Source organism: Ursus arctos, unplaced genomic scaffold (genome assembly GCF_023065955.2).
Source record: "Ursus arctos isolate Adak ecotype North America unplaced genomic scaffold, UrsArc2.0 scaffold_14, whole genome shotgun sequence".
In the NCBI taxonomy this organism is placed as follows: Eukaryota; Metazoa; Chordata; class Mammalia; order Carnivora; family Ursidae; genus Ursus; species Ursus arctos.
In genome coordinates, this window is record NW_026622808.1 from 62,551,699 (window position 1) to 62,564,575 (window position 12,877).

Sequence of the window (12,877 nt, forward strand, 5' to 3'; positions counted from 1 at the left end):
ACTAGCATGGCCTGGCACATGGCGCCAAGGAAATGATTGCTGGGGCTTTAGTTGGTTTCCTGTACTTCTCATCAGTACCATCTCTGGAGTCTGACACATGTGGGTCCAAATTCCTGCTCTGTAACCAGCTATGTGACCTTGGGACCATTACTTAACACCTCTAGGGCTCAGTCTGCTATTCTGTAAAATGGGAATAAGACCACTTGCCTCAGGAAGGTGCTGGGAGGATGCAATACAATTGTCCATGGAAAAAGCTGGGTGGTCATGTTGGTGTAGCTCAAAAATGGCACTTGGTACCAATTATCCTGAGCATGTTCATTGAAGCTGGACAAGCTCCCCTTTGATAGGCCACTGTCAACCCACCACCCAACCTGTCCAAGCTAGTCCACCCCTACCATTACCCCACTCCCCCAAATATCAAGATCATTCTTACACTAGGAACTTAGAGCTGCAATATTGCCCCTTTTTCCGTTCAAGATATTTTCCCTGTAGTGAGCGATACCAACACCTCACTCCCAGTGGGCCATGTAGAACACAAGTATTTTGGTACATCTTGGCTTACACGCAGGTTACCAAATTACAATGTTTCAAGAGGGTCCACCTCAGCAAATTGCTTCAAGTTCCCTAGTATCTCACATTCAAGCCTCATTCCCAAGGATACAAGACTAGATTCGTGTCAGCTGGAACACTGGCATGGGAATGGAACATTTGGAAGGGCCGTCAGGCTTAAGCCAAACTTTTGCATATGACCCCACATTCACTCCTCACAGTGAGTCCCATTTGACACAGGAGAAGACAGAGGCACAAGGGAGTTATATACCTAAAGTCACTGTCAATGGCTGAAGAACTCCATGGTCAGCTAGCAGACCTGCCCGAGGGAAGGTCTCCAAATTTCTGTCTTGTTTCTCTCAGTACCTCTAACTGGTTTTCCTATTCTAATTAATTGCCAAACCCCAAATCATTTTAACTACTTCAAAAACTACATGAGAAACCCACACATACTCTGTATCTCAACAATCCAGCAAAGGCCACACTGAGATCATCTCTAAAACCCACTTTGCTTCTGTATGGGTCAGGGTCCTGGCTAGAAACACTTGAAGAGGTAACCAAAGGAAGTTTAATAAAGGCACTATTAATGAAGAAGAAAACGGGGTTCAGTGGACCCACACAAGGAGAAGAAGCACCCTGAAGCCAGTGACAGCAGGAAGCAGAGACCATCCCCAGGCCTGAAGGGGTCACGGGAGAGAGCTGTCTCCAGGCTCACAGGAGCTGTGGCTAGAGGTAGAAGAACATAACTACCACCTCCAAAACCCAGGCCAACAGGGAGGAAGAGGAGAGATTAAATATACTCAACCCTGATCTCCAACCAGAGTTTCCTGCTCCCAGGAAGACAGCAAAGGGGCCCAAGTAGGGAGTCCGTGTGTCAGCCTACCAGACACAGAAATAGAGGAGGAGAGCAAAGAGTGGATCTGGAGGAAAACACAGAAAACATCCAGAACAATCCTGAAAGGTAAGGAACGCTGTTTCCCCTTCTTGTCCAAGCTAAGCCCTTATGGTAAAGCCAGGCATCTCGTGAGTGATCCCAGTTGGGTTTGGATCCTAACTAAAGAGCAGCTCTTTATATTCTTGTTGACCTGGAAAAGAAGGGAATGGCTCCATTGCACCATCAAGTGGGATATATATCTGATCCTCAGAGAAAATTGATCAATTGCTCCTAGTAAATAATAATACATTTGATTGCAAGTAACCTTAGAGATGATGGCCAGCCACAACATTTTAACAGACCTAGGATCAAAATGTAGGTTTCTGGACTTCTGATCCAGTGCTCCTTCACAATGGATAGATTCTCCTCATGTCCTTCATAGTCCCTGTCAAAGCTAGGCTATAAGGCAGGAGAATGCTTGGGTCCAACAACCATGTTTTGTTTTTATTCAGATGTTTTGGCCTTATAGGCAAAGACTTTCTTGATCTAGGAAGCCATTCAAAAATCTGGAGAAAATTAGATAGTTATTCTAAAATTAAAGTTACTCTAAGAATGACAGGAAAGAAACCAAAAATATAAGTTGTGAACAATTCACATACATACGGTATGAATGATGGTCCAAGTTGATACAAATTAAAACATATAAGTGGTTTGGGGCATATTTATATCCATTAATATACATTAAAATATACTACATGGCTCAGGGATTATTTGTACCAATTAATACACATCAAAATATATTAGGTGATTCTTGGGTTATTCACATATACCCACTCTGAAGTGTTGAGCGTTTTAATGAACACAATATATCTAAAAAGTCATAACCAAATAGAAGCCATAACTCATATTTGCAAACTAAAACAACCAAGCCACACTTGCTACAATGTAACAATGTAACAATAAAAGCATCCTCAGGAGCCACGATCATTGGAGATTTTCTAAAGTGTCTGACATGAAGCCAAAAGATTTGGGTTCAAGGTTTGTTTGGCTTCTTTCTAGCTTTGTGGCTTTGGGCAAATCACTTGTCCTTCCCAGTACAGTGCCTGAAACACAGTAGACCAGACAGGTAGTTACTGGTTCTCAGACCCTCAGTCTTTTCACCTGACAATGAGAGGTTGTTAGTCACCAGCTAGGTCTCTACTAGTACCTCTTGGGTGTCCTTACTGTGAATTAAATAGTAAATCAGATACTGTCATGGCCCCCTGCTTAAAACTCTATAACTGCTCTGTCCAATATGGTAGCCACTGGCCACAGGTGACTACTGAACATTTGCAATGTGGTTGATCTCAACAGAGGTGGACTGCAAGTGTAAAGCTCACACCAGATTTCAAAGAGATAGCACCAAAAAAAGAATGTAAAACATCTCAATAATGCTGTATTTCAATCACACGTAGAAATGACCACATTTGAGATACATTGGGTTAACTAAAATATATTATAACTAGTTCACCTGTTTCCTTAGAAATTTTTAAATGACATATTTGGCACACATTATGTCTCAGCTGGAAAGTACTCATCTGTAATTCCCCACTATTCTCAGAAAAGAATTTAGCCTCCGTTGCAGGATCCAACGTGATCCAGTCACTGCCTACTTCTCGGATCCCCTTACGCATTCTTCCTGTCCTTCATTACCCTCCAGCCATGGCAACCTTATGATCCTGCAGACATAGAAAGCCTGTACCCACCTTAGGGTCTTTGCACTCATGACTCCATCCTTCTGAAATGTTCTTTCCATGGCGACTCCACTCATAGCTGATTCATTCTTCTCTTTCAGGTCTCAGCTCACATGACCCCTTCAGTCAGGCCTTTACCTGATGTGAATGGACAACATAGCCAGTGAATCTTTCCTCCATTACTTCCTCCAAGGCACTCACTGCCATCCTCAACTACCTTATCTAACTATCTGTTCACCTGTTTAATGCCTGTCTCCCTCCACTAGAATAGAAGCTGTGTGAGGGCAGGAAACTTTCCTGTCTTATTCATGGTCTATCATAACCTCAGCTCAGGGCCTCCTGACCCACTGTAGTTCACAGTTCAACGTTTGTTGAATGAGTGAATGAATGAATGAATGAACAATGAAAAGTAAATGAGACACAGAGCCAAAAACTCCAGTTAGGACAAACCCACTGGTAATGACAATGACAACAACACCATCTTCCTTCAAGTGCTTACTTTTTTCCCTGTAGTCAATCCTTAAGATTTGTTCAGGAGGTAGTGTGGTATAGTTAAAAGGACAGAGTTTGGAGTTAGAAGCCCTGAGTTCAAATTTTAGCTATGCCACATACTGCTGTGCGACCTTGGATAGAGCCCTAGACTGACACCAATCCCCACTTTCTCCAAGAAAAACAATTAGAATTTTTATGGAATAATTAGAATTATTCTGTGATTGTCCTGAAGTTCAAGTAAGAGAAGAGATTTGTCAACTGGAGAGCCCCAATGACATTTATTAGATCAAGATATTCTTGAAGGGAAGGATTCTTTTATTTACCTAGGGTATCCCCAGCACCCAGCTTGCTTGGCTAAGGCAGGTGCCCCAAAACTACCTGGTGGATGAATGAAGCTTCCAATAAGCCCTAGCACACGAAACAATGAGCCTTGGGAAAATCAGATCTCTCACTGTTCCAACCTAGAAAAGATAGCCCATTTTCTTCCAAAGAGAAGCAAAAGGATCTCAGTGCTAGAATGAGGCTGAGGTATAATAGCCACATCTCCTCCATTTTCCAGCATGTCCCAAATTATAATAGTCTGTCTAGCTGTCCAGCCAAAACTCTGGCTATAGGTCCCCCTGAAACATCTGGCTCAAGAGTAGGGTTCAAAGAGTCAGAGTGAGCATCTTTAGCCAGGGAAAGAGTAAGTACTAGCAGGGACTGGGGGTCACCTTCCTGCCCACAACAGGTTATTCTCCAGAAAAAAGAGACTGGGCCACCCCAAGCATAGCTCTTGAGTCTCACATTCTGAGAAAGAGTCACAATATGTGCCTCCTTAACTGACACAGGAGCCAAGGGTAAAAATAAGGAGGGGAAGGGGGCCATGAGTTTGGAGCTATACAGCGTTAAAGTTAGTAAAATTAGAATTATTCCATGGAACAATAATTTCTCAAGATGGGGCAAGAATGGTGGCTGGGGAGGCAGTGAGAAATGACTTCACTGGGAAGGCTTCTGCCCAGTTCACAAGGGATAAAGCATGTCTTTGTTTTTCTCCTGGCTTCTGTTCCTATAACTCTGAAATATAAAGGCTTCTGGCATGACATCCCAGTTCAGCACTATTGTTCCTAGGATTTGCTACTGAATGGGCTATTCACATAGAAACCTCTTCCAGGCCAGGCTTCTGTTGGCCACTGTTTATTTACACACTGGTTTAATGTGCAGCCCACCTTGGAAGTTTGGACAAACTAGACCAAGGTGTAGCATTGCACCATCTCTTCCGAGTCCTGCCTGCCGGCTCACTGGTGATTAAAAGCCAGAACCCAACCTGCATTCATTCAACACACGTGTTCCTAGCACATGCTAGGTGTTGGGGCTATAGATGGGAGCAAGCAAAACAAACATCAATTATAGCAGATCCATGAAAGAAGAAAAGGGGAATCACAAACAGAAAGCCCTTTCCAGGAATGTGAAAAAGGAATCATAATTTGGAATCATTGGTCAAGATTTGGGATAGCTGGGGATGATGAGGTGTTAAGAACCAAAACGGAGGAGGCTTTAAGAAGGAAAGTACCTCCAATAAGAGAGAAAGCCCTAGAATGTGACCTGCAGTTCCCCATCCCCCTAAATCAGTCATATGAAGTACTTTGAGACACCCCCCCCCCCCTTCAGCCTCCCTGCAACCTAGCTTTATGGTAGCTCACTTGAGCCCTGTTCTGGCAGGGGGTACTGTGAACGTGAGTTACAGGACGGAAAACCTCATGACAGAGCAGTATTCTCCACAGGGTAAAAAGGGGCTGGTTCGGTCCTCTGTCGGGTAGAGAAGAAAATGCCTCTGGGACCCCAGGTCTGTAGAACTGGCTCAGTATACAAATGTAGATTTCTAGGCACACGAGATGGCATAGTGAGGGAAGACCTTGCTCATACTGTCTTACAGGACTTATGTTAGATGTTGCCAAACACTTCACCCCAAGGATGTGAGAAATCCACAGACAGAATCTTGCTTGTCCAGATCTCCATAGCCCAATTTATGGAGTTTAACTAGAATTTCCTCGTTTATGGCTTCTTGTCATCCTGTGCCCCTTCTCCCCTGGTAAGTTCTCACTCTCGCTAACTCAGATTTAAAGCTTTGCCAAAGAGTTCAACTTTGGACCAGTCACCCTCTGTGAGCCTATGGCCTCATCTACCAAATGCAAATGATAATCACCATCATCACGGTCATAACAACACCTAAGGTAATTCTGAAACTAGGAAGATGTACATCTCAGCGCGTACAAAATCAGGACTGTATTCTCCTCCCTGAATTGGGAGGATTTACACAAAGCAAGTTGTGAAAGGCAGATTAATAATTTACAAATACTAATTTAAAAAAAAATCCTATCTCACTGTGTTGTCACCTCCTGTCTGGTGACTGGAGGACTTGCCCCGGTTTGGGAAAGTTAGCAGGCCCAGTCAGTGCAGCCGCACACCACCTGCCTCCCCCGTCGCCCCGCACCCCCCTCCCCCCAGGACAAGGCAGAAAGGGTGGGAAGGGGAACACGGCTCAGCATTTATTTTTGGACCCAGCTCACTAAAAATACCTCAGCCTTCCTGTTTGATCACTCTCCCTTTTGACCTGAATGGATCGCGGGGGCCCAGCGGCCCTCCCCACCCTCTGCCCGTTGTCCTTTAAAGGAGAAGGGCGTGGGGACGGATTCCTGCCGCTCGCTCGAGGGACAGATGTGAGCCGCCAGGGCAGGCAGGGGCCGCGGCCGCACTGACGTCAGGGCAGCGCTCGCGCAGCCGCAGCCGCCCGGCCCGGCTTAGGCCGCCCCGAGGGAGGGGGGAGCCGCGCTCTGCCATTGGTTGGCCGAGCGCGAGCGCCCGCGAGGATTGGCTGGCGCCGTTTTAGAGGGAGTCCCGCTCTCCAATTAAAGGACCCCGCGGCGCGGGGCAGCGCGCAGAGCTCCCCCTGGGCCCGCGAACTTGGCCATTCAGCCAGCGCTGTCCCCGCTGCGCGCCCTCGCGCCTCTGCCCGAGAAGCTAGGCGCTGTTCCTGCACCACAGAAGATGGCAAAGGTGGCTAAGGACCTCAAGCAAGGAGTTCAAAAGGTGAGCTGCGATCTGCCTGAACTTACCCACATTCTTCCTTTTCCTCGTGTCCCTCCCCCAGGTTTCGCGGAGACTTACCTAGACATAAGAATGAAACTCATTAAATTCCAAGACTTCCCAGAAAACAGAACAGTTGGGAATACATACTTGAACTAACTGGCACACACCCCAAAACTTACTCTTAAAAGCCATTGTGTAAAGTATTTGCAAAAAATCTTAGTTCTTCCATGATGCCAATTAAAATTTAAATAAAGTAAAACTTTTTTTTTTTTTAATAGCAATCCTATTGTCTGTAGAGAGGAAAAAAACCCTCCCTTCCCCTCCCGGTAATGAGGTGAAGGTTGGGGGGAGGGTAATATTTACTCATAAGGAATCTTCCCTCTTGCGGTCATCCTGGTGTTTTGTGTTTTTCACACACACACACACACACACACACACACACACACACACACACACACACGTGTTTCTTTAGTTGGTGATATTGGCCATGGCAGCAGTTCCAGCACATGGGAACTAATTTCTGTCCCCAGGTCTGCACGTTTCCCTTTCAGGAGGGGCTGGCCAGGAGCCCAGAAGGTCATGGGTGAATTACTGCAGGAGGGGCCTGCAGCTGTGCTTGTAGCTCCAACACCCACCGGCTACTTACCTGGATGCAGTTGGGAGAGGGCACAGGCCAGAGGCTTAGAGGACAAGTGAGCTGGAAGGGGGCAGAGACACAGACAGTCTAAGCCAATGGAGAACTGAAGCCCAGGGTTATAGAGCGTTGGTTCCGGCAGGCAGTGGAGCATATGGAAAGCCATAGGCACTGAAACCCTGGCCCTGGACTTTTTAGCTGTACTGTTTTGACCAAATCACTTTTCTGTGCCTCTGTTTTCTTGTCTCCAGTTTTGGGGATGATAGTCCCTCTTCTCTCCCAGCATCAGTAACAGCAGTAGTACACTGTGGGTTAATCTCCCAAAGCAGTCAATTTTTTTTTCATAGTGTAGTTCTATTTTTATTTTATTTATTATGTTCAGTTAGCCACTGTATAGTACATCATTAGTTTTTGATGTAGTGTTCAGTGATTCATTAGTCACGTATAACACCCAGTGCTCATCAGTCATTTTTAAACTCTTGCAGGGCAAAGTCCTCCTTAGACCTCTGCCATTACCTGTGGAGTAGAATGAGAGGCAAAAACAAAACAAAACAAAACAAAACAAAAGAAAGAAAGAGAAAGAAAGAAAGAAAGAAAGAAAGAAAGAAAGAAAGAAAGAAAGAAAGAAAGGAAAAACCCCAAATGTATGTCAGAATCAAAATAAAAATGCAAGCCACATAACTTAGAGGCACAGAGTTCATGCATCTGATTTATAGCTGCACCAGTACACAGCTGACCTTCCCCAGACTCCCATACAGAGTCCAGCAGACCCTTCTGAATGTGTACACCAAGTCAGACTTAATCAGGGCATCTCTCTGGAATGTACCATGTCCCATCACATTTGCCAGACTATTTAGAGAATCAAGTCCTCTCTCCTTCTATGGACTTCTCCCAACACTTTAGACCTTGGTAAGCTACCTGTTAATTTCTACCTAGTAGCAAGTCATGCATGCACAGCTTTTATTTCTTTATACATCTTTCTAAACTCCTTGAAGACAAACCGTTCATCTCTGTTCCAACACAGCATACCATACACAGCAGGACTCAATAAACTACCAGTGAACCACTGAATATCTGTCCAGCTAAGACCATAGCGTTCGCGGACAGTACATTTTGTACATGAACGTTCTTTAGCTTGTTATAGCACCAGGATATTTGTGTGTCTGAACTGCCTCCTGAAATTCAGCTGAGGTAAAAGAGTTTAGAACTAAAGGGGCAGAGCCCCATGGTCCTCTAGAAAGTCAGATGATTTTGGGGTGGTTTTACTACAAGCTGATGGGTAGATAATATGTGAAGTAAGACCCAGTACATGGAAACCCTCCTCCTTGCTGAGGACCAAAGCCACCACTTGGAGGAAGCCTTGTTTTTATTTTCTTTTGCATCGGAGAGTGTGATTATCTGGATTAGAGGTGGAACATGTTCCCCTTCTTGTCACCCTCTAGTGCCAACTTCCTTGGCCTGCAAAGGGTTTATTTTCCATTTAGATCCAATTTCAGGCTTAGAGAAAGAATGTGGTGGGTAGAGATGAAAGGGTGGATTTTTTTTTTTTTTTAACTTCTTGGGACCGTGGCAATGAGGAGGACAATCAACACTATGTAGATTAACCGATGTCTTCAACTCAAAAAGTCAAAGGAAGGGAAAGGAGTGGGGGAGAAACTCTCCTTGCTGAGCGTTATAATAGTGATTAAACACCATGTCATGCCAACAGCATGTTGAAAAGCTTTTATTGCATATTTACCCTTTAAATCTACAGCAGTGGGGGGTTTTATAACATTTGGCTTCAGGATGCATAATCACACTTAAGCATTTTGAAAAGATTTCATAGACTCTTGGAGTTGCAAGGGTCCTATTTACAAAATAAGAAATGGCTTAAAATGGCATACAGACTGTCTCTACTGCCCTAACCCCAAGGGGAAGTGGGGTTTGAGGAATCCCTAGCAGCTGGAAAGTCATAAAAAGGTCTTCAAGAGAACATAAAATCCAAAACCTGGAGTAACCTTAGAGATCGTCTAACCAATCCCAGACGAACTGAGTGGCTCACCATGGATCACATACCTAGTTAGCGGCAGAGCTTAGAAACAGTTACCTGCCTTCTCTCATCTGTGCTAAGTTGAATGCTCCCAATGGCCGCTCTTGAGCCATCATTTGTTTTTCTACTGGGAAAGAGAAGATTTCCTAGAACAGAGAGTTCCCTGAGAATAGTCAACATTCCTTGGTAATAAAGGGCCTTGAAGGCCAAATGCCATTTCTTTCAGTGAAAACAACCACTACTGTGGATTTGTTCTTCTATTGTTTATTAAACATATTTAAGAATACTGGTACTACTATTCTTATAACCAAATCGAGGTTCATACCCCAGCTCTACCACTTACTAGCTGTGTGCTCTTGTGTACTACCTAATTAACTTCTAAGTCTGTGTCCTTATCTGAAAATTGGAGAGACAATAGCAGCATCTACCTCCCAAGGTGTCTGTGATCATTAAATGAGATAATGTATATAAAGGGCTCAGCCCAGCAGCTCTCAAATAGAGTTAGTTGTTATTATTATTATTATTGGTGGCAATGGTATATTTTGATGGGGGTGTGAATGCTGAAAGGAGTCTTTTGGTGAATGAAGGACACACTTTTCTTTATGACTATCCCTTCTGAAGAGCAGCTAATTTTCATTCCACTGAACCAAAGTGAGTTGCTCAGTCTTGATAAGCTGAACATTGATCTCATCTTCATTCTAGCCCAACAGATACAAAATCTGCTTACATGGAACAGAGATTACCAGTCATTTCACTCTGGAGTCACAGAATTTTAGGCCTGCAAGAGGACAGGGAGCTCTTTTCACTTTTTAGGCAAGGAAACTGAGGCCCAGAGGGGTCAAGCTCCTTATCTGAGATTGCTGGGATGTGCTGAAGCCCATTTAGGCTCTGCAACAATACAGGCCCGTTGGCTGCCAAGGAGCCATTTGCAGGAATTTAGAAAGGACAAGAACAAAGAGATCTGAGAGCCTGTTCACTGTGGACTGTGCATGTGCCAGTGGACTGGCTCCAAAAGGTTCTCTTTTTCACCCCTCAACGCGATGTCAAAGGAGCATTAAATGATGGTTCTAAGTGCAATGCCAGGTTCAGCTGGGCGTCTCCCCACACCATTCTCTGCATCCCCTCCCTCTTGGCTTTCCTGTCCTCCAGCTTCATCCTCCCCTCTGTCCTCAGCCCTTCCTGCTTTCACCTCCAGTTCCTGCGACGTGCAACACTGCTGGCACGTTGCCTGAGCGAGCCGATCCAATGTAAACACAGCTCCTCGAGAATTGTTGTTGGCTCCCTCAATATTAAAAATATATTAAGCTGTCACTTAAAGACCGTAATAGCCAAGCACTGGAGACATGCCCATAGGTGTATAAAAGCAAGTTGGCCCAAAAGAGAGGACTTATTTTAAAAGAGAGAAAGAAATTATCCAAGTCCTTCTTAAAGAATCTCCGAAAACAGATGCTGAAGCCATTACTTTGTACATCACAGATGCTTGTCATATTGTGCAGACGTGTGTGAATATAGGGGGTTGGGGGCTGATGACTGACTTTCACCAGTGCATCCACCATCTGGGGAGATGGGAGGCAGGGAAAGGCTTAATCACAGACCATCTCTAGGGTTTACTCTCAGCCACCTAGGCTCCAAGACCTTCTCTTAGCCAGGGCCTACCCACCATGCTATAAGCAGGACAGTGGGAAAAGGACTTTGGTATTCCCCTCTGAAGGGCCCGTAGTTTGATCTTCTCTCCATATTAACTGGCCAAAAGTAATAAAGAAGAAAAAGAATAGGCTGAGTTCAGCAAAAGCTGGGGACCAGGAAGGAGGGCCATTGACACAGACTCACATGTGCATCATTCTTCCCACCGCCATGCCTACCACTTCTGGTGAGGAAGAGGTAAGGAGCAAAGAAGTGAGGGGATAATTCTCGTGCAACCCACTGGAGTCACAGGGCTCCAGAAGAGGTATTCGATTTGACTTTGACTTTGGAAAGAATCATTTTTTCTTTCCAACCTGCACATTCAAAATAGTGTGAATAGTGTGTGAATAATAAAGTGGAAATCTGGCATGATGAGTATAGACCTTGGGAGTTCTTAACTCCCCAGTGTTCATCCAACACCATTTAAACATGTATTATGAGAAATGCTTTCTGGCAGGGGTTGAGTCATTCTAATAACCGCAAGCATTTATTTACCAGGTGACTTTAGACAGGTCACTTTCCCTAGTAAGTGGCAGACCTTGGATGAGGACCATTCTTCCTTTTCCCTCCAGTCCACTGACCTTTCCTATACACCATGCTGTCTCCCAAATAATAAGTGATTCTGGAAAAACAGGCCTAAAACTCTGTTCCACTGAAGGTAGAATTGTGGAACAGCTTTTCAGGACATCCAGAAGGAAGAGACAACTGTTGTTCTTTATGGAAGTACTCCCCCTCCCCCCCCCACACACACACCCTTTCAGTTGCTATCAGGAAGAGGATTTGGCTGGCAGCTGCCACGATCTTGCCAGGTCCAGGGCCACCAACCAATTTGACAGGAGTCCCTCGAGATTATGATATTTCTGTAACTTCACATGGAACATTCAAGATGTCCTAAACCCATTCTTGGAGCTTTGTATATATCAATGGCCTGGATCTGCTGCAGCTCCAGAATTCTTTTCTATAAAGCTTTTAAATAAAATAACAAACAAGAATTAGGTCTCTATGTTCACTGAGACTTTTTCGGTGGCCACCACTTAAACTTGGTATCTAGGCCTAAATATCTGATGAAGAAATTTGATGGTGGTTTCTCAAAAACAGAAACAATAAAACAAGTACAAAGCTTTGTCAAACTCCCAGATCAACTCTTCACTCGTTGTCTACTCCTTTTATATGAGAAGCAAACCCTTTTTTGTTTTTTCTCAGAAGGGACATGTTTGGTCTTCCTTTTATCATTTGTTTGGACTCCTGTCCCCTAAGAACTCTGAAGGAAGACTCATCTGTTGTCTGCTAGCATTGACAAATTGGAGGAAAGACCACAGAAAGGAAGGAAAGACCTCTCTTGAGCGCATGCAGGGCACTTGACATTTCTCACCTCCCATTTAGCCTTAAGGACTACCATGCAAAAATGTGAATGTCCTTTCTCCACATGAGTAAGTTAAGACTAAGTGATCATATGATGGCGGGTTAAGAACTCAAACCTTAAGCTCTTCTCTGATCCCAAACCTTAAGCTCTTTCCACTCTAAGAAAAAATAAGGCTTTCCTCAGAAGTAGCAGTCTGGTAGAGAGGAGCTCTGATTATCACTGCGCGCTTCACTCAGAGATCAAGGTCTCTCTACACATCTGATTCAGGAATTGCCCAGCATTTGCCAAATGCTACCAGGCATTTGTACCTCTCTGGTAGTTCTTGGTCACTAGTCGGTGTCTCCTGTCACCCACAATAAGTCAAAGCCCTTTCCAGGTATAGAACAAGGGCTTTCTAGATTTCACCTGGTTCCTGGTTTTCTAGATGTCTGATTGAACTCTCAAGGGAGGA

General features: G+C 44.6%; 1 protein-coding gene and 1 long non-coding RNA gene across 2 annotated transcripts in view; one reads left to right on the plus strand and one right to left on the minus strand.

The window, feature by feature from the left end:
- Positions 1–6,384, minus strand: part of LOC123001180 (uncharacterized) — a 192,410-nt gene extending 186,026 nt beyond the window's left edge. The window contains exons 1-2 of the long non-coding RNA XR_006409820.3: positions 6,207–6,384; positions 3,169–3,294 (exon numbers count right to left, since the gene is read on the minus strand). This is a non-coding gene — a long non-coding RNA (uncharacterized LOC123001180). The remainder of the gene's footprint in view (positions 1–3,168; positions 3,295–6,206) is intronic.
- Positions 6,385–6,476: 92 nt separating this feature from the next.
- LMCD1 (LIM and cysteine rich domains 1) overlaps positions 6,477–12,877 on the plus strand; it is a 58,334-nt gene continuing 51,933 nt past the window's right edge. The window contains exon 1 of the mRNA XM_026501271.4: positions 6,477–6,717. Within this exon, the coding sequence (XP_026357056.1) occupies positions 6,676–6,717 (42 nt within the window). The 5' untranslated portion in view covers positions 6,477–6,675. The remainder of the gene's footprint in view (positions 6,718–12,877) is intronic.